General features: G+C 37.0%; 2 protein-coding genes across 2 annotated transcripts in view; one reads left to right on the top strand and one right to left on the bottom strand.

Moving 5' to 3' along the window:
• The window catches only part of LOC134534864 (ribosomal L1 domain-containing protein 1-like), a 36,877-nt gene extending 30,171 nt beyond the window's left edge, over window positions 1-6,706 (bottom strand). Inside the window, exon 1 of the mRNA XM_063373506.1 lies at window positions 6,252-6,706. Coding sequence (XP_063229576.1) covers window positions 6,252-6,390 — 139 coding nt within the window. The 5' untranslated portion in view covers window positions 6,391-6,706. The remainder of the gene's footprint in view (window positions 1-6,251) is intronic.
• Window positions 6,707-13,939: 7,233 nt separating this feature from the next.
• The window catches only part of LOC134534863 (SET domain-containing protein SmydA-8-like), a 28,874-nt gene continuing 20,409 nt past the window's right edge, over window positions 13,940-22,404 (top strand). Inside the window, 2 exon segments of the mRNA XM_063373505.1 lie at window positions 13,940-14,100; window positions 17,657-17,818. Of these exon segments, the coding sequence (XP_063229575.1) occupies window positions 17,669-17,818 (150 nt within the window). The 5' untranslated portion in view covers window positions 13,940-14,100; window positions 17,657-17,668.

Here is a 22,404-nt window from a genome sequence, read left to right as displayed (position 1 = left end):
ACGTGAGTATTCGGGTATGTCCAAAAGGATGAGTGAATCGTAGGCTTCCCGCGTTCCCATTGTTGCTTGTTTACAAGTATGATATTTTTTTTTTTCGCGACGTAGTTGAACGACTACATCACGTAAAAAGAAAATTACGTGAGTTCCTACTGTTCATCCTTTTTCCCGGTTTGTTAGGTCAGGTCAGCTACATTATAAATACTTTAAAACTAAACAACCATTAAAATTAATTTTTATTATTTTTAATGTCCGTTCAGTTTCAAGTATTTATACTGTAGCTGACCTGACCTAATCTACCTTTGTCCCGTTTTGTTAGGTCAGGTCAGTTACATTATAAATACTTAAAACTATACAAGTAAAATTAATTGATATTATTTTTAATTTCCGTTTATTTTGAAGTATTTATCATATAACTAACCTTACCTAATGGAAAATTTCTGTTATTTATGCATTCACGCACACACGGCAAAATATAAAATGGCGCCTGTTGAATGATTACATAGGGCTTGTATTGCAAAATAAGAACGGCGATATCTCCAAAAGTAATTGGAATTTTTAATCTCCGCAGGCGGTTTTGAAAAGAGGACATAAAAGAGCATATAATGAAAGTTATTTCATATTTGTACGATTTTTTTTGGCGCTAATCCGTACAATACAGATTTACCCCTATTTCAATTAAATATTGAAAAGAAAAAAAATTACTTGAAATGTAAAACTAATTAGGGTAAAAAAGTCTTGACCCTGGCCATAATGTATTGCCAAACATCGCCATCTTTTAGAAAACAGTCTCTGCTAAACTTTACTCCTAAGAACTGAGAACCACAGGAACAATTTTGCAGCTAGTATCAAAAAGACAGTAGGGAATTGACAACAATCACGGCAACCTCTAGTGGAAAATGGTGCCGGCTACAATATTAAAGCACAATACATTTTTACGTCACCCGTTTTTAATTTCTACATGGAACATTCCTTAAATGGAAATGGGGCTCCACAGAATGATTATAAATAAAACAGAGAACTCAATAAATCCATTCTAACAGACCATTTTCACAATATCACAGAAATAATCAGCATACCTAACCTAATCACTAGTCAAAATAAATTACTTAGAGGGTAAATATGTATTCTACGGATTAGCGCCAAAAAAAATCGTACAAATATGAAATAACTTTCATTATGCTCTTTTACGTCCTCTTTTCAAAACCGCCTGCGGAGATTAAAAATTCCAATTACTTTTGGAGATATCGCCGTTCTTATTTTGCAATACAACCCCTATGTAATCATTCAACAGACGCCATTTTATATTTTGCCGTGTGTGCGTGAATGCCTAAATAACAGAAATTTTCCATTAGGTAAGGTTAGTTACATGACAAATACTTCAAAATAAACGGAAATTAAAAATAATATCAATTAATTTTACTTGTATAGTTTTAAGTATTTATAATGTAACTGACCTGACCTAACAAAACGGGACAAAGGTAGATTAGGTCAGGTCAGCTACAGTATAAATACTTTGAAACTGAACGGACATTAAAAATAATAAAAATTAATTTTAATGGTTGTTTAGTTTTAAAGTATTTATAATGTAGCTGACCTGACCTAACAAACCGGGAAAAAGGATGAACAGTAGGAACTCACGTAATTTTCTTTTTACGTGATGTCGTCGTTCAACTACGTCGCGAAAAAAAAAAATCATATTTGTAAACAAGCAACAATGGTGAACGCGGGAAGCCTACGATTCACTCATCTTTCTGGACATACCCGAATACTCACGTTGGCAAGCCTTCTTTCAACAGACGAGAGGCAAACGCCCGATCGTGCATCTTCGGTTTTTTTTTTTTTTTTTTTTAATTGTAAATAAATATGCAACTCTTGAAAACTAATGGTCAATTAGGTTATGTTAGCTACATTATAAATACTTCAAAACATTGTGGATGGTTGATTTGGTTAGGATAGCTACATTAAAAATACTGTGAAATCATGTAAACGGTTTCCTAGCGCTGGATAGCTACATATTAAAAAGTTATTTGCTAAGCAACCATAAAATGATTTTACAGTTTTTTTAATGTAGCTATACTTACCTAATATAACCAACCATCCACAGTGTTTTAAAGTATTTTTTAATCACTTCTTGATAATTTTAAGAAAAGAAGGCTTGCCAACGTGAGTATTCGGTATGTCCAGAAGGATGTGTGAATCGTAGGCTTCCCGCTCAACGCCGCATCAGTGCACAACATGAAAATTAAAAAATTCCATATCTCCTAAAGTATTTGGGATTTCTGATCTCCGCCGGATTTAATGAAAAGAGGAAGTTAAAGAGCACAGAATAAAGGTATTTTCGGATTTTTAAAATTTTTTTTAAAAAAATCGCCATAAAATGAATATTAAAAAATTCGATATCTCCAAAAGTAATTGGAATTTTTTATCTCCGCAGGCGGTTCTGAAAAGAGGACGTAAGATAGCATATAATGAAAGTTATTTCATATTTGTACGATTTTTTTTGGCGCTAATCCGTACAATACATATTTACCACTTAGAGTATCACCACAACCTTTTTTTATTTTATTTATCTTTATTGGTGGCAAAGTTAAGGCATTGAATATATATAACTTATAGAAGTCGCGAGGGGATAGGATTTATTATTCCAATTTTCGGATCCAAAACTGTGGTAGTTGTTAGCTCCGCCGCTAGACAGCTCTTCTTTCCACAAGAAGGTACTCGTAGTTACCAGCTTCCACGCCAGAGCGCTGTAGCGTCGCTTTTTTCAAGGTCATGCGCGTAATTCTGTCTCACTCTATCGAGAGGCGGTGCCTTTTTGTTGAAATCCGAGCGCTTAGATACGGGCGGGCGCAACTGAATTGGAGGAGTACGGCCACCGAAAAAAAAAGTGCGGTTAAAAGATGCCAACATCAAAATTTAAGTTTTAATTATAAGAAAACTACAGAAATTTCTTAAACGTAATAACGTAAAAAAAATTACTGACATATTCGTAGTTCAGAATTTATAAAATGTTGTGTTAACGGAGTGGCGCATTGAGTAAAATGGCCAAACATAATTTGGAATAATTCTTGACAACGTTGAATGATTTTGGTAGCTATGAAACAACTATGGCTGCGATGACTGTTCAAACGCGTGCACGTAATGTTATTAGTAACTGAAACTAATGGTATGATGTCATACTTTGTGGCTATGCAGTTTATATTTTCTTTTAACATAAGATGAAGCATTTTTACATAATGTTTTGGTTGTTTCGTAATTCAAAATAAATAATCTTAAACGTTATATGGTGAATATTCCCAGTAAGGAATGACCACTAAAAAAATCAATTTTGGAACATAGATCTGAAAAGTTAACGATTTACTATGTTAAGTTGCTTATAAATAACGCACATTTCCCGGATCTCCAAAGAAAATAAGAGTTTTTGTTATAGCATTGAGTTGCCACTCTTTATATTCCTTGCTTTGAGGTTAGATACACAAGTTATGCTCGTAAAAACGATGCGCAAGTATTTTGAATACAAATATATTTTCTTTTAATAACCGAAAGGTAAATATTATTTCCATGAAATATAATACAATTATTTAAACATAGACAACATATAAGAGCTATTTTTATTTATTATTCCATCTGGCGTGATAAATATTATATTTTAAAAACAGTTTGTGGATTTTTAATATAAAATAAATATTTATTAATGACATCAATTTAAGTTGTTCAAAAAAATTCACTTTGGTATGAATTCAACCAAATTCATGTTATTCAGGGCAGAAAATTATAAACTACCAAAAAAGATTATCCACATTGCTGTTTTGTGTAAATCTGTGCACGGACTTAGTAAGTGATATATTTATAATTCCTCATTTTAGCAACCCATTTTAACACAAGAGAAAAAGGATTTTATACTAAAAATTATTATGTTAAACCATTAATTAGCAGGAAACATGTATGAATAATCTATTTAAATTTGCATTTGAACAGTGAATACTATTTTGCAATAATAAATATATTTTATCATCGTATATTAAGGATGAAAAGTTTGTATTTCCATCTAATCAGAAGAATTATGACACAGTTAATTAAATTGCTTTACAAGTTTTTATTCACATGAAAATCATTAAAAATTGGTTGGGAAGTTATATAAATATACAAAAACAAATCATTATACATACAATTTTATTATCTTAGTGGATTTAAATTAATGGTGTCCCAGTGACTACTGCGAAGAAAAAAATCTTGCGAAAGGTTTCCTCGTAATTGAAATTCGTCAAAAAAAAATCTATCTCTCATTTTTGGTGACATTTCTGACAAGTGGTACGATGAAATTTGAGACTGGCAAATGAATGTTGTGAAGCAATAAACAAAATATCAAATTCGTTAACTACAAATGTATAGTTGTTTTTATTTTATAGTAAAAGTATATCTAATAACCCGTGGCTTTGCTCACGTAATTTCCGGGTATTACTGATATTCTACCATTTTAAGAAAAGTATGTATTAAATTCCAAAGATTTTTGAAGAATTATACACAAAGAACTGTCAAGTATAGAACATATTTAATAAATAAAAATATTTTTACGACTTATTTTTAATTGGTTTAGCGTAAGCCTATTTTAACTTTTATTTAAAATGAAGTACCTACCTTATTTTCTATCTCCCGGTTTAGTGACTTTGAGAATATATTTTTCCTTGATGAAATCTTAACTCTTTTCCATCTGACGAAGAAGCCAATTAAAATATAAACTAAGACTCGCGCACTTATTGTATGTTAAGACTGCCATCGTTTTAAATTACTGTAATTTTTTTAGTTATAGTCATGCTTAGGATAATAACATAATATGCCTTATTACGCATATATTTCAGTATTCATGAAACCAATGCATTTTTATTTGAAATGTAGAGCAGTTACCAAATTGTTTTATCTCGCATATTGATTTTTTGGTATGGCTAGTATTACTTAAACTAAATTTTTGAATTTTCACTGATGTACTCTTTTCCCTTTTCTATGTGATTTAGAAAATATAGCAATATAGGTAAACCAATTAAACCAAAATCATCCTGAATTTTTATTAACGAAAAAAGTTAAATACAAAAAATTTTAATATGCGTATTTTATTATTGAATTTATATATATATTGCCAATACTGATTTAGTGGGTTCCATTTGTTTTATTTTTTAAAATAATATCTACCCCTTTTACTACTTAATAGATAACGTTGAATAAAAGAAGGTTGTTTAAGGTATGTTGATTTTCCTTGCCAATATCTAAAAGTAAATTTGTACAAACGCGAAATATAGTTTAAATAAGTATTTTACTTTTAAAATAAAACCATATTTTGAACGGAACACTGACTATTGGCCCAATACAAAGTTTTAATAGCTAATTTTCACTTCACTCGGGTACAGAATCCCATCATTCAGTGATTTCCGTGGCTAGCTTCTTTTGGGATTTCATCATTCTCAAAGCGACAGTCAGGGAAGCTCCTCTTCAAGGTCGCCTAACGATGCTGATAAGACCTGCCGGGTAATTTGAATCGTTGGTCTTGGATTTTCGGAGGGTGCCTGGGGGGGGGGGGGGGGGGGGGGGGTGAAGGATGATGTCACGACTGGGCTGGTTAACCAAGTTCTGCCAAATACCACCAGGGGCGTATACGGCCGATACCCAGCGATGAAAGCGATCGCAGCGGCGGAGCTTGGAACTACAACAATTCTTCTGAGAAACCGGACAGAAAATTTAACCTGGGCTCGCGACTTCTATACATTATATATATTCAATGGTTAAGGCGATACACCTTTTCTTACAATTCATTCAAATAATTACAAAAATATTTTGAGACACACATATATATACTTTTTTTTTTCTTTCAGAAAAGCGTATATCTTTCAGAATCACGCAGAAAAGTGGCTCTCCTACAGAATTATTATTACCCTTTTAAATTATTTGATATTTTCCTCTGACCCTTCACACATTTAGATTTCAATGCCTTCAATGCCGAATTGTGGAAAAAATTCGGTTAGGATAAAACATCATATTGCCAGAATTCCTACATTATTGCGATTTTTTAGTATTTTAAATGTCACTAACATAACCAAACACTGTGAGAACGTGGTGTAGATCAAACGACTTGCAGGTGCTTTTAGTGCAAAATAAAACACTTCATAACCATACTGAACAAAAAAAATAAAGGATTATCTCAACTTAAAACAAAATATATAAAAAATTAAATCCTAGTTTCAAATTTCTACTTAACTAACCTGAACGGGATTTCTTCTTTTTCCCTCTTGAGCCCCTTTTATGTACTTTCGTATTTGTTGCAATAACATTTGAACTTTTCTTTGATCGTTTATTTCTACCAAGCGTTTCTAGAAATTTGGATTTATTAACTGCAACCATTGATCAGGTTAATAATAACTCTTTGAGTAAGGTCTAATCAACGAGGGTCTAATACACGTTTCAACACACGAGCGCCATTGAAGATTTAATGAATTGCACACAAGACACAACACAAGAAACTAAATAAAATTACCATAGAATTTAGATTTTTTTTTTTTTGAAGGGATGGCCTACGGCTTCAGACACACGGCAATACGTCAATTATCGTCGGATGTGAACTCTATATGATTCCATTAGCAATCAAGTATCCGTAAATAAATTTCTTACCCACACCTTACCCGAGAATCGAACCACCTAGCACCGATAGCCGGCGTGCATCAGAATTTGCTACGGTCGTCGGCTATATATAGAAGTATGGAGAGGTTTACTGATGTCAAGTACGAAGTAAATTTCTTTTTGGACAAAACCAAATATTTTTAATTATTGTAGTCTATTAATATAGGAAAGTCATCGAAAATCCGCGAACAAGTACTGCTCAGCGATCCTGGTGGCATGAGCTGTACTTAGTGTTCTAAATAATTTTGTTAGCGCGAATTTTTTTAGTTATTTTATTTTATTTGCTATTTAATGCATAAATGGGTTATAAATAAATAAATTATAAATAAAGATATAAATAAATGCAATTTATGGAATATTGGCTATAATTATAATAATTCTTCAATACTTCTACTTCAATACATATTTGTTGAAGTGAAAGCTTCCCAAATTCCACCGACAATACTTAGGGCCGATATTATGACCTCCGGCTAAATCCTCAGGTTAGCTAGCCTACAGGTAAGGCTAGCCTCCGGTTAACGAACGAGGGGTGTATTATGACCCAAACTTAGCCTGCGGTTGGCTAACCGGAACCTGACGAAGCGTGTGGTGTAATAATGGGTGTGTTGGTAATGAAATAAAACAGAATTTGGTAACTTTTGTTGCAAGACAGTTATTTTTTCTGGTAGAATGTTAGTCAGCTGTTTGTTTGTATTGTGATTCGGAATGTTTACAGCTGCAGTAAATAAATATGCCGCGAACTTTATCTGGCAACAGATATAATTAAATTAACCAAAAACTACTTTGACGTCAAACCTGCTTTGTATTAAACCATAAAATTACAATTTACGATTCAAAACCGTGTGTTTTCAACTTTACTCTTGTATTGAAACTCATGATTTTGTTAGGTTATATATTAAGCCAAAACTAACGAAGTAATTCTATACCAACAAATAAATAGGGGATGACATTTTTGCTACAGAACACTTATTTCTTTCATAAATTTATTTCATAATCAAATAATATAGACCCCGTTTCGGGAAAATACTTGTCGATTTTCATTTCACTGGTGTAGGTTTCATTTTTGTACTAATAGTTTCGTATCACGTATCCAAATTAATCCGATCCTGATGGAATTAGTTTGTGGTATAGGATGCTTGCTGTTTTAATTTAGTAGGTCGAGAGATCCTAGATATATTCACTGGGGAAATAATTATGATTGTAAAATGTATACGAAAGAAATATATTTTTACAAGACCCGACATAATTTGTTTGCATCGTGATATGTTAGGTATTTTGTGTTGTGTACAGAATTTTTCAACATTCTAAATTAAAACAGCAAGTATAATGTAAAACAAGACCAACATATAAAGGGTCATGCCGATAGGATCAAGGGATAAACTTGGATACGGTAAACAGAATAATTCCAGTGCTGTTTTCGTTTTGCACTTGCGTGGCAGGTAGATAATAAGTACCTAATGGTTTGTAAGATAGGGAAGGGATAATTGGGTAACATTTATTTTCACATTCAATTGTATTCATTGAATTATAACCACGTCTGAAGTCGTATGAAGTGCATTTCATTCCCGGCATATGTCCACTGTATTACGAATAAAAATTCACAGATACAACTTCCACGAAAACACGCATTTTATAGGTACCTACCGGTAATAATAACCCTCGTTTTGCAATTTTAAAATTCACTTATTTACACATATTCTTAAGTTTATATACATAGCATACGTTTATGTACTTCGTGATCAATTAAAGTCAAATAATAATACACGACTCGACGAGAATAGAAAAGCGTGACTACACTTTCATGCCATGTAATTTTTAATAAAACTTTGACGAATGCGAAGCATTTTACATTTAGTAATAAATTATTCCATCGTATCCTGCAAATATTCAATAGAATTCCTCAAATAGTCATCATCACTAACAACTAACCTCGCCTGATACAACGCCATTTTATTTTCTGTTGCTTAGCCTCCGGTTAGGCAGCTAGCGGCCGGTTCATCCACCCGCTAGGTTAGCCGGAACTTTAACTGGAAGGTAGACGTTAACAGGAAGTCATAAAACCGAAATAAGAGCTAGCCTGCGGTTACATTTTAGCCGGAACTTTAGCCGGAGGTCATAAAACCGGCCCTTAGGGGTAGCAAAGGGGATAAGCATATGTACACAAATTTGAATTTCGTGCATTTGTTTTTAGCCACGTTGCTAGGATCGTTATATAAAATTCTTTCATGCCTCACATGTGTTAATGTAGGTGAGTTTCCATTATTATCTTATACAATATTTGATAGTAATCGTAAAAATTGTTATACAAACAAGGTTATGGTTATACAAACAAGTTAACTAAAAAGCAACCTGGAATTATATTTAACAAATATTTAGTAGGAAAAAGGAACAGACGACAATGGTTGGATGAAAGGCAGCAAATGTTTAGGAGGAACTACTTGTGTGAAACTCAGTTGGCGGGCTTGCTGGAGGATTTAGTACAAAATGTCCATACGGGAAACCAGACTGGTTACTGATTCATATATTTTAAAAAGGAATTTTTATGGTATAATAATTTCAATTCAAAGTTGATGTAGATAGTGGAGAGAATGATATGGAAACAAGGGGGTGGGATGGATTGGGGATTTCCTTACTAAAATAAAAAATATATATAATAAAAGTTAAACATGAGTTTTTGGAAGAAATTATAGTTACTGACGTCCCTCGGCCTATGGTCCCTAATCCCCTGTGGTGAATTGTCCTGATTTGCCCGTGTAGATCTCGTCGGTGAGGGATAGTGAGTTCAGGCCAACGTGGCCGGGACCGGAAAATACAGGACCTGGAGGGAACGTTACGTAGGTAGGAGGAACGGTATATTGTAACAAGGATAATGCGATGATGACCGTTTTCACGAGTTCCTTTTATTCCATGAAGAATCCTGCCGTAGCCTGGCCGGCACGTCGCGGAACGAGCATCCTCCCCGCCGCTACCCCGGACTCCCGGAAATAAGTCTTGGCCACAAGATGCGACCCGAAATGACAGAGAAGGTAACTCCGTAGCGAATCGTACTGGTTACGAAAGTTCAGCAGTGCTACGCAGCACGTACGCGACCCGTCACGTAAGCGGAAAAGGTCCAGTAAATACACGTACTGACCGAGAGGGTTCGGCGGTTCGAAGAGGCACATACACGGCCTATGACGTATGCAACTTAAGTCCCGAAACGATACGTAATGACTGAGAAAAGTCCAGCAGTACAACGAATGCTGATATAGAGCAGCTCGACTACAGAGGCAGTCCTGTGACGCTTTCACTGACTGTGAACTCGGAGCTAAGAAACGCGTCTCCCGCGTCTGGTTCACCACTGCCCTCCTCCGCCCGCCAGCGAGCCGAGCCCCGCGGCCGCGGAGGAGGGGAGGGGAAATCGGCCGGCATGAGAGAGGCCCGCCTCGCGGTGCGCCAGGTTGCGATTACATGACTAACATAGCACTTGAATGAGTTAAAGAATTATTACAACGACATGAAAAGCAATTAATTAATGAAACGCAAACACAAATGAATTAATTAATAAGTTACAGATTAAAGACAAACAAAGTATTAACACAACATTTACATACACAATTCCAGACGTGAGAGTTCTGTTACGTCAAACGTGTATATAATTGTGGAGGCTCGTGGTTATTTAAAAATGTGCATACAAAACATAACTATTTACAATATCCTGACGTCCGCTGTCGTACCAGGGCACACGCGGGTGCGTCCCTGCCCGTAGCACTTCACAGCCGGTGCACTAGGGGGAACATACCTACCTTAGGCCCACGTCGATGGACAGGTACGGCCTCTGCATCTAGGAGGGCACGATGACTGTCATCATTACATGTTAGGAAAGTTACAAGAAAGTTTTCTAGAACCATTTCTCTTAACAATCATGATCAATGATATAAAGATGTGATTAATGGTGGACATACCCTTTTTATGGAAAAAGATTCATGGGTGTCTTGCATGTAACCAAAGTTTGACAGTTTGGATGAATGGGTGGAATATAAAGGAAAAATATATTGTCAAGATTATGATAGTTAAATTAACAAAGAAAACTATAATGGATAAGAGGTACTACCACTTTAAGATGGAATAAATAGGAGACTTAAAAAGTTACAAATACAATGGGATAATTTATCGAGGATATTGGAAAGAAAGTGTTAACAGAGAGCACTAGAACTAGCCTGGCACCACCCTTAAATAAAGCAATTAAAACATATAAATTATGCTCAGTCACAACTAGGCCCACTTCAGGTTTCAACCGCGAGAGCGTGGGTGGTGGTAGCAGGTGGTTGTTCAACTCAAGGGGGCAAGATTCACAAAAATGATCACTCAGGTCATGCCCTCGATTCTCTTTCTATTGAGGAAGAGTTTCGAGGGGAAGTCGTCTGTTGGTTGTCTAGGCGCGATCATCTTCTTCTGTGTTGTTCGTAATGTTCAGTGTAGTGTGATTTTCAGGACCATGAATTACTTATGTAACACATTGCAAATTAAGATGAATATTTATATCTTGACGCTATCCCCGCTGCCTGTTTATGTTTTATAATTAAATATGAATGTTTGAAAAGATCTCAGGGTTTTTAACGGGGGTTCGGCCTCGTGGCTGCAGGCAGGAGTGCGTCTCGGAGTTTTAAAATTACGTTCAAAAATTTCCTGGGCTGTTTAGGCCACCCAGGACGCCTTGTAAATGACTAATAAACAGATTACCGAAACACTGCACTTTATTCAACGTTGATACACTGATTGGTCCTGTTACTGGCCGCGTCCGTTGTCGAACCGCTGTGACACACGTATACACGTGGGCGAACAAATACGCGCGACCAGGGTATATTGCAAAGTGAAATCAACGGGTTGAAGCGGTGGCTACGTGTCCTGAGTAAGATTCAGCATACAGTCACGGAATTATGGTTGCAAAAAATTATGTAGAAAAGTAAACGAATAGCGGAAACCCTGTGATTAGGGCGGTTTGCAGTCTAGCCTGCGACAAAAACTAAAGTCTCGAAAAGTTATGCAATCATGTCAGTGAGCGACGTACGCGTAAAGTCTCAATGCGTGGCAAGATAGTCACTTAAAACACACGTTACCAATTACACTAAAACACGAAGAAAGTTACAATATGAAAGTTATTCAGTCTTTCACAAGATTCTCGACGATAACAATTAATTGGCTACTGAAGCCGAAAACTGTGTGCCAATATTACGCTGTCCTTCAACTGGACATGGCCTTACGTATTAAGTTAAAGATCCCTGTAGGGAATAAATTATTAAGTTAAGAATCGCACGAAGTATCGTGCGACTGAAGTGGGGTCGGCGCCGAGCTGATTGAAAGGTTTGTAGAAACTTACACTATTGCTGAAATGTTGAAGAGAAACTAGAAGTGCTGGCCCGACGTTCGCGGAGCGTCCGACCCCTCAGAGCCCCCGACGAAGACTGAGCGCGAGACCGCCCGGCGGCCTCGCGCCTAAACGCGTGGAACGCGGGAAAACCGACCCGACCAGTTTTGGACTTTGAAACAAATTATACAACATATGCTTATAAGACAATTAGACATAATTTCCCTTACATGAACCCTTCTTTTAAATTGTTATTAATTTGGCTGTTTTAATTAACAAAATAATCAAGTGTTTAGTTAGGCGCATTGCCACACCCGGCCGGGCGCTGTCGTCGTCGCGGCGTTCGTTGCGGTGCACTTTCTTACACTTTGTGAAGATCACGCTCGGGCGTGTTCGCCGCACTTCGGAGCCAGTGTTGTTGTGGCATAACGACCTTTGCGGACCAGAGGGAGCACCGGCGGTTGGCGTCAATCTCATGGTATTTTGAATAAAGTAGTTTTGTCAACTGGTATTTATTTAATTACTACAGGTTATGTGAAGTATATTCTAACAACATTTGTCGGTGCTCCTCTAATTACCGAGGCCACTGTGGCACATTGCTGCCTTATCTAGGGTGTGCCACGTGTTAAACTGAACATGCTCTTGGCATGGAGTGAGTGAGTGCAGCACTACCAACATGTGCCACCATTTGCAGTTTCACCAGCACAGGGCCGCTGGTTTGGCGAGATGTGCAGCATTCCCGTTTATTATTTAATATGGCCCAAGGACTTTCTAAACTTGCTATTTCCCAGCCAATGTGGCATTAACTTATGTTTAGGCATGTGCCATTCTTGTATGAAGTTTAACATGTAATAATCAGGCCATGTGCTCGGTGGTTTTAGTGTTGATGCCAATCATCGGTGCTCCTCTGTCGCACAGACTTTTATGTCACAGCGACGCCCACCCCGATAGTTTGGGCATTTCACGAACACATCACCAGTGTAGGGAAGTGCAGCGAAGGGAACAAACTCGAGGCCAACGAAACGGTGGGCAGCCTTTTTTCACCGACGAGAGAGCCAAAACCCGAAGTTACGCGAAGTTCATGTTTTTTTTCATATCTTTAATGTAGCTGTCCTAACCAAATCAACCGTCCAAAATGTTTTAAAGTATTTATAATGTAGCTAACCTAACCTAATTGACCATTAGTACCCTTTTATCAACACCACCATATTTATTTACAATGAACAAAAAAAAACCAAAGATGCACGATCGGCCGTTTGGCTCTCTCGTCTGTGAATAGAAGGCTGCCCCGAAATGGTGAGCTCTGCGCATGCTCCGAACCTGGACAAGAGAACAGCAACCAAAAGGACACTACAATAATTTGCCTAAAAATAAGGGACTACTGGCCGTGTTCCATCGTGCACTAGGAATATGGTTAGGATATAGGTGTAGCATATTGAACATCTTAATCCTTATTTTTGTGTCTTTGAATACCAGGCTTAATAAATAGCAGCATATTTTGTGGCATACCAGATGGCCAACAACCCATTCACTCATGTAGGTGAAGCCTTAATGCTTTTTAAAAAGCTTTACCTATGGCATTAATTATAAACAAGCCATTACATTTGTTTAAAAATAGCAAAGATATTGAAAATGTTTTTATGGAGCAAGACACGTCCTATAAATTGTGTTTCCTTTTATCATCATTTTATCATAATTAAAACTTAGGCTTTGGTATTAAAAAAGAGAAAAGAATAAAGTTATTTTCAGTACGGCACAGCAACTCTCAACCTGTACACCCTTCTCTTATTATAAAGCTAATTTTAATCTGAACATTTTTTGTTTGAAAATTACTGTATACAAAAATGTACTCTATAGCATACTTTGAATGCTTACTCTATGGAACTATTTATGGCGGGCTATTCTTAACGTCGCGGTTTCTATTTGTTTGTTGCAGCAACTTGTTAGTGGATATGGGTAGAATACTGTGTATATAAGATCGAGAAAATTCCTTCTGCAATGAATATATTTTTTACCTAGCTACAGGACCTAAAACGGCTACGGTTCCTCTCTGTGCCTATATTTTACGGCAGACTAATATAACTTAAGTGAGTATATATTCAAAATTGCATTATAAATTTAATTTATGCTAGGCATGATACACTATTAATATATTTCACTGTCCCAAACAACCCTGTAATCTTTCTTTTGTACTTATTATTCAATTTGGGGTAGTTGTTTCTTATTGCATAACCATTTTGTATGAAAGTAATTTAATTCATATTTTCAAAATCAAATTTATTTTGGTTGTGTTACAATTTTGCACCACAAACACATTCAATTAATTGCCTTACATTAAAATTTATGTGAAAGTACAATTGGATACGTTACACAATACAAATTCTGTTGGGACAATTTTTTATTTTTTGTGTATCCAGTTTATATCAAAGCTTTATGATATATTCTAAATCAAAAACATTTTGGTAACTGTACAGTTTCAACTTGCAAACACATTTAACTACTTATATTATTTAAATTATGTTAATATAAAATTGTACGTGTTACACAGAACTATTTCCCCTGGGAACAATGTTCCCCAAAGATTTATTCATATTTTCAAAATAAAATATTTCTATAATTATAGGTACAGCTTTGCTTTACAAATACATACATCCAATTACCTTATTTTAACATTTTATGTTTTAAAAATCTGGATATGCAATAAGCAACAATTACCCAATTTGGAATGAAAAATTCTATTTTTATTTTAATCAAATTACAATAAACTAAATGGAATAGAAGTGTGCTGTAATGTATCAGTTTTTATTCACAAATTTATAAACAGAAACTAATAGCCAGAGGTGCCCACACCCCCCCCCTCCCCCACTCTGAAATTTTTTATGTCATTTTCTCAATGATTTACTCAATGATTTTATAATATTATACTTTTTTAGTATTATATTTTATCACATTTTGCATTAATTTAAACTGATTTTCTAATAATAATTTTGGTCATATCAGGTAATATTTCCATCCTGAACCGACAGATAACTGCTTTTGTTGAGGAAAGTGCGGGGTTTCCAATTTGATTTACAAGACCCCTTTCAATTATCAAAGCACCAGAAACGTATTTTCACATTAGAAGCTATAATTATGTAAATAATATATACATTTTTCTCGTCTTTTATCCACCCCCCCCCCCCCCCCCCCCCCTGAAATTTTAATGACGCAGTCTGCGTCGTTACCCCCCCCTTGTGGGGCACCCCTGTAATAGCATACTTACAGCAAAAAAAAAATTAATAAAATAAAAAGCTGAAGTAGATGCCATGATACCTAACGATATAAAGCCTGCAATATTAGTATCATATACGTACTTCATCTCTATCATCCAGTTAAACCACAGTTGTCCTATACCTACTTCATTTTCCTTCTTTATATTTATGTGCTGTAGGTTTCTGTGCATACTGGTTTTTTCATTCATATCAAATTTTGAATTGAATATCATAATATTTACGAATACTGAATATTTTTCTTATCAAATTTTAAAATACAGTGAAATTTTTTTTCTCACACTTCACAGGAGTCAAAGAAATATTTATCCAAAATACAGTAAAATAAAGGAAATTAAAATAAAAACCTGGCAATGCATTTTCTTAATCTAAATTTGTAGTTTGAAAGTAGTTTTGTTGACCTGGTTCTATACGTAAAATAGAATTTTATAAATAATTTAAATTATAATCATTGATTATCTGTTAAAAATATAAAACAGTGTTTGAATAATGTACCAGTAAACAAATCTAAATTTCACAATGAAATCCCTACGACTCATATACATTACATTTTTTGTTTCAATAATTTTTTTAATGAATAAGTTTGACATGGTGTAGGCCTGTCTATTGGTAACAAAAATATGAAAGAAAAAAATCATTTGAAATGTTGAACTGAATATAAAGTTCTTCATGAATATGAAATATCAAATTATTCACAAATACCGAATATTTTTCAAGTACTTACAAACTCCTAGTGTGCTGTGATGAAATTAAACATGGAGCAGTTATCTCAAGTGTGCATTTTTCCAGTCCATGTTGGCTACCTAGATGCTACATCCGTGAATGGCATTCAGAAATATGAAATGTTTTTTACTAACAACTAGCTTCGAAGTACTCAAGATTAGTCTACAGGCAGAACACTCCCACACAGCTCATTATACATACAGCTCTTGCCTTTTACAGGAAATATTTTTAGGAAGTGCACTAATCTAATTTTACTTTCCTAATGTTCTTCTAATTCCCCATGCCGCAACTCAGATGAAAAAAATATCAAACTAAGCAATAGTCATTTCCAGGAGATGAAAGCATCAACAATGCAATAGCGACATCACATCAAGACGTATGAAAGTTCTTCTTCATGGGGTGTTTTATAAACATCTCCCACAGACAGTCACATTATTGCTTAGATTGGTTCATTTAAACCATAAAGTGTATCTATACTAAATAAATGTTGGTTTAGCATTTACAACTTTTCTTTTTTTAAATTTTATTTATCATTATTTAAGCTGGGATGTAAATCTCAGTTAACAAGATTGAAGACATGCATCAGGGATACGTGGCAAGTAATCAGAAATGGCCTGTAGCAAGGAACAACCCCAGCTTTTTCCCTGGTGTGATTTTGGAGAAACCGCAGATGAACAGAAATCAGGACAGCTGGACTGTTATGCAAGCCCAGGGGTTTCAGGGGTCGGCAGATTTTCAATAGAGATGAGCAAAGTACATATTAAGTAAACAGATTCTTCAACTTTTTCAGAGAGCCGCACAACATGTGTTTTCTCTGAATCTACATGGAATTTTTTTAAGATAATAAAAAAAACTAGATAAAACAAAAAATATTTCGTTCACAAATTCAAAATAAAGACTTAAAAATAATAAAGGGCTACTTAGAAGGACAAAAAAAAACAGGTAAATATATAAAATATGATAATAATTAGTAGAACTCTACTGATGAAACAAGAAAATGTAAATTGTTTTAATTAATTATTAAAAAAAAGCATCTGGGTGAGTGCGGTGGCGGGACAGTGCAACAGTAGGTGCGAGCGGGCAGTTTGAGGACATGTGTTGTGATTGTGCTGTTTGGGCTGTTGTTGTTGTTGTTGTTGTTGTTGTTGTTGTTGTTGTTGTCATCTTTTTTTTTTTGCTGTGAGCCATGAAATTCTATGACCAGGGCCGGTGCAAGGTGGTAAATTGGCGCCCTAGGCGAAAAACTTTAATTCCCACCCCCCCCCCCCCCCCCGGGTCGGACACCCCAAAAGAAAATTTTTTTTGCCTCAAAATACATCACGTAAGCCTAAGATTTTGTCAACAATCAAATGTAAGCAGGCTTGTGTTTTTTTTTTACTTTTTTACTTATTACAAATCATGGTCACCGTGGACTTTAAATAATTACTTATACCAATATAAACATTCCAAACTGTTACAAAAATCCATTTTCATCTAGTTTCGATAATCGTTAAAACATATTATATCAGCTGTTATGTGTCGTGCTGCGCCGCCCCCGGCTACTTGGTGCCCTAGGCGGTTGCCTAGTTCGCCTGTATGGACGTGCCGGCCCTGCCTATGACCCCTGTCTCAAACGGAAGACACCTGCCACATCCAGGAGAGCTGTCGGCAGGCGCCCCGGGAGATGCCGGAGGACGGGGACGGCGGCCGGTGCGAGGTGTGTGGGGCGGCCGCAGCCCGTCGGTGCGGCGACTGCAAGCAAGTCGTGTACTGCGGCCCGGAGCACCAGCGCCAGGACTGGAAGCAGCACAAGGCGACCTGCAGGCCGTACCAGGTCCGCTACTGCCCGGGAGGCTGATTCAACACTGTTCATGCCATGGGCGTCCCCCCCCCCCCCCCCCCAATAATAAAAGTCTTCAATTTCGTCCCCTCCAATAATATATTTTGTTTCGTAGTTATATTTAAAAATACGATTTCCGTGATACAACCCATATGTTGCGCATGGTGCATTCAGTACAATCGTGGTAATGCGAGCACTGTTTTTTACAAATTTGTTCTCTGAAAATAATTTTTTATAAAAAATAAATTATATATTCCAACCCACTATAATTAGAATATTTAGGAAAGAAAAATGCCTAAAAACCACCTTTCTGCACCTTCAAACCCCAAACTTTCCCGGGGGAGGAAACCCCGGACCCCCCCGCTTTTTTTTCCCAGGGGATGGATATTCCTCAGCAACTAAATCAATCGCAGTCCCCCCCCCAAAAAATATATCCTTGCGACGCCCGTGTTCATGCCCTCCCCTCTTGTGCAATCAAAAATTAAGGAGTTTTTAAGGACCCTTTTACTTCACTGCCTCTGCCACTATCAAGACGTAAAAAAAAACAATTTATACCATCACAAATCCCTCAAGAAAATAAAAATGTCAAACAGTTAAAGCACACAAAAATGAATTTTATTGGTTAGTTCAATTCTTCCAGATAAAGACACTACTGTCCAGAATTATTTTTGGAACACATAGCTAACCCGAGCATTGTGTTTAATCTGAAATTTGTCACCATGATAGTTACTTTCATCACTAATTACTTTGACTTCATAACTTCAAAGCTATATAGTAAAATGCAACTTTTTTTAGTTTAAAGGTGAGAAACAAAACACAAAAAAATAAATTCAAAAGTTTTTTTTACATGAAATATATTCACGTGGCCTGAAATTCGCCAACTTAACTGTGCAAAGCATTGTTTTTTACCAAGTCGGAAACAAACAACAAACAGGGTTCTTACAGGAACTTACAATTAACTTTCAAGGACTTTCCAAGGACTTTTCAAGGACTGTACAATAATTTTTCAAGGACCACAGTAAAAATAAATTATATTAGCTACATCAAATTTTTACTTAAGTAAGTCAAATTAAGTTTAGTTTCGCAACATTTCTATTTCTGCTTTTGTATTTTTAGTATGTTAAGTATGTTTTTCTACTGAATTTAATCCCTACCTAAAAACCTACGTAACATTCACACAATACCTTACTGATTTTTATATTCTTCTAACTTCTCACATAACTGTCTGTTTACTTCAGCAAGGGATGCAGATTTTTCTTTGGCTGTTCTTCTAAGGCTGTTGGACTTTGACACCATGGTTAAACTACCGGTTGCTTCCGCCTGTTCAGAGAACCTATCAGCTGATTTTGTGAGTTCACAAATATCTGCTTCGATTCTTTGTTTCTTGGTCTTGAGTTCATCTATTTCATCTGTGATATTTTTTCGTTTTAACTTCTGCTGTTCTGTTTCTTTCTTGCGCCTTTTCTCTTCCAAAAAGCTTTGCCATTTTTGGCGTGCGCTTGCTGCTGAAGCTATCAGATCATTTGTAATGTTTACATTTGAGACACCACCGACAGATGTAACATGCTGACAAATGATTCTCTGCGAAATTACTGTACGGTCATGCATGTTTTCTACTTCAATTTGCCTGTTAACTGAGAAACCTCTCTCAACAGAGGCTTGTCCATGTGACAAAATCAGCAGCATTTTCATCACACACCATAATCCTACGTAGTTGGAACTAGAGTTTGCACTACCAAATAACAATGAATCCAAACGGTCAGCTTCAGGTTTGAAATTTCGAAACTGTGATGACGAACCAAACTCCAGAATAAAATCTTTGTAAGCTGAAAGTAATGCATCGCAGTCTGTTTCAACTCGCCCTGCATCTACCAAAATTTTCAATACTAATGAAAACCGGGTAGTGCAAATTTTTTGGTCATTCATTTCTCTAGGGTCCAAACAACTGAGGTTCCTAACAACAGAATATTGTAAAGGACACTTGTTCAACAACTTTTTCACAATTTCCAAGAGAAAATCACGACATTCCATTCGTAACTGTATAATGTCACGATCCTTGCTTACATTCTTGTGAACCAAATCTTTTACTCTATTTTCTGCAGCAAATCCTAAATAGACTTTGGTTGCTGGCAAATGGTTTTCTTTCTTTGCAACTTCAACTCTGACAAGTTTGCCACAAGAATTTGCATTCTTCATATCATCATCTTTGATAAACCTTTCCATTAGGCTTCGCAGCAATTTCAACATATCTTTCCCTAAAAATGGCAGAACTGGCTTATCAGTTTGATATGCTATCAAAAATGGTTCCACTTCTTTGGCAATTGACTGAAATACTAGCAGTTTTACAGGCGTGAGTGGGTCAGCTGCCGCTTCTTTGATGGCCATGAAAGATTTGGTGTTGGGGTTGGGAACATTTTTGTCTGTTACAGACTTTACATACTTGAGCATATGAGGCCACATTTCAATAGCACGAGCTGCAACTATCGAATTCTCTATCCACCTAACAGCACAAAATTTTAAAGGAAAAAGAGTACTACTGGTCACATTCACATAATCTTCCCTCCTAGCTGGAGAGTCCTTAAAAAGATAATACATACTTGACAAAATTCTCTCCACATCCCAGGTAGATGAAACTGATCCATACTTAAATGCACCATGAAGTACTTATGTGTAACCCACAACTGCCAGTTTGTATCACTGTTTTATTTGTGTCTTTCTTCAGTTGATCACAAACCATGTCGTAAAATTTCCAATTGACATTTGGACCATCCATGGAGAGCTGCAGTAAAGGCATGCTGGGAAGAAAAATTTCAGAACTGAGTTTTTCATACGAACTAAACATGTCTTCTGCAGTTGCATGTCCCAAGAAACTAGAGTGCATATAGCATGAGACGACTTTGTCGGTATCCCAATATCTAATATGGTAATCCAATTGCTTCTGATGAAGTTTTCGGTTAACACTCTCGTCAAAAAGCAGAACATACGAATCTTCCTTTCGAATTTTTTCCATGAGTAAGGACCTAAAATAAGGTGCTATCCCAAAACAACACATATAGGCACACTTTGTTTCTCCCAACGAAAAGCCTTTGGCAACACTGCTATCAGGAAACATTTGTCTGAACAAGGGCCCACAGAATTTCTGCTTTTAAAGTGTCCTGGCCAGTAATAAAAGAACTAATCAGGCCTACCTGCTGATCTTGAGAATTCTGGATATCTGGTTTCACGACTGCTAAACTTGTAGATTGGCCATCTTGTGAAGGCTGTTTACCACCGAGATATACTTGGTGGACGGGGGGAAGCAGATAGATGCAATCTTTATAGATTTTGAAAAGGCGTTTGATAAGGTCCCCCATAGGAGGTTAATGGAAAAGGTTGAGTTGCTGGTGAGGGATGGAAGGGTGGTAAACTGGGTGGGTGATTTCCTGAGGAATAGAAGACAAAGAGTGAGAGTGGGTGAGGAAAGCTCCGAGGAGGGGGAAGTGACGTCGGGGGTGCCACAGGGGAGTGTGCTGGGGCCTCTGTTGTTCACAATTATGATAAACGATCTGGGGGAGGGCATGAAAGCCAGATGGAGGCTATTTGCAGATGACTGTGTAGTGTATGAGGTTGTGGGGGAAGGGGGATGTTTAGCAGAGGACTTGATAAGGTTGGAGCAATGGACGGAGAAAAATGGAATGTCCTTGAATGTTGGTAAGACAAAAGTTGTCAGATTTACAAAGAGGAGGAAAGTCACACGAAATGTATATTACTGGAAGGGGCAGGAGATAAGAGAGGCAGCAGGATATAAGTACCTGGGGGTGACACTGAAAAATGACCTAGGATGGGCGGAGCACATAGAGGGGGTGGTCAGGAGGGGAAGGCAGGCGCTGGGGTTGCTTGGTAGGACCCTGCAGGGAGCTGGGAGGAGGACAAAGGAGAAGGCATACTCCACATTGGTCAGGCCAATGTTGGAGTATGCGGCGGCGGTCTGGGACCCCTACCTGGTGACTGAGGTGAAGGAGCTGGAAGGGGTACAGCGCAGAGCGGCTAGGTGGGTGATGGGAATGTGGAGAAGGAGGGAGGGGCAGGATGGGAAACTGCATAGCCCAACGGAAATGATTAAGGAGTTGGGGTGGGAAACGTTACAGAGGAGAAGAAGAGTGGAAAGGTTGGTCAGGATGTTCAAGGTGCTGAAGGGGGATGGGGGCAATTGGGAAGCAAAGTACATAGAGGGGAGTACAGAGGACGAAGAGACCACAGATGTAAGCTCCAGAGGGTGTGGAGGCGGACAGAGAGAGGGCGGAACACCTTCCTGGTGAGGACGGGGAGGGAGTGGAATGGGCTGGAGGAGGAAATGGTGGAGGTCAGGGATGGGAGGGAGCTGAGGAGAAAGCTGATGGAGGGGGGGGGGAGAGGGGAGTGAGTGGGAGTTCCTGCCACCGGGTGAAAGCCCAATTGCAGGTTAATAATAAGTAATAATATTCCAAGTTTTGGCTTCTCACTTGCCAGAGCGACATGTTTCTTCCCACCCATATGACTCGTTAACGCCGATACACCCATGTTACTGATATCGAAAACACTACTACATAAAACACATTTGG

The sequence above is a fragment of the Bacillus rossius genome, chromosome 8 (genome assembly GCF_032445375.1).
Source record: "Bacillus rossius redtenbacheri isolate Brsri chromosome 8, Brsri_v3, whole genome shotgun sequence".
Taxonomy (NCBI): domain Eukaryota; kingdom Metazoa; phylum Arthropoda; class Insecta; order Phasmatodea; family Bacillidae; genus Bacillus; species Bacillus rossius.
The sequence above is the reverse complement of the archived record's forward strand: the minus strand, read 5'-3'. Positions and strand labels throughout refer to the sequence as shown.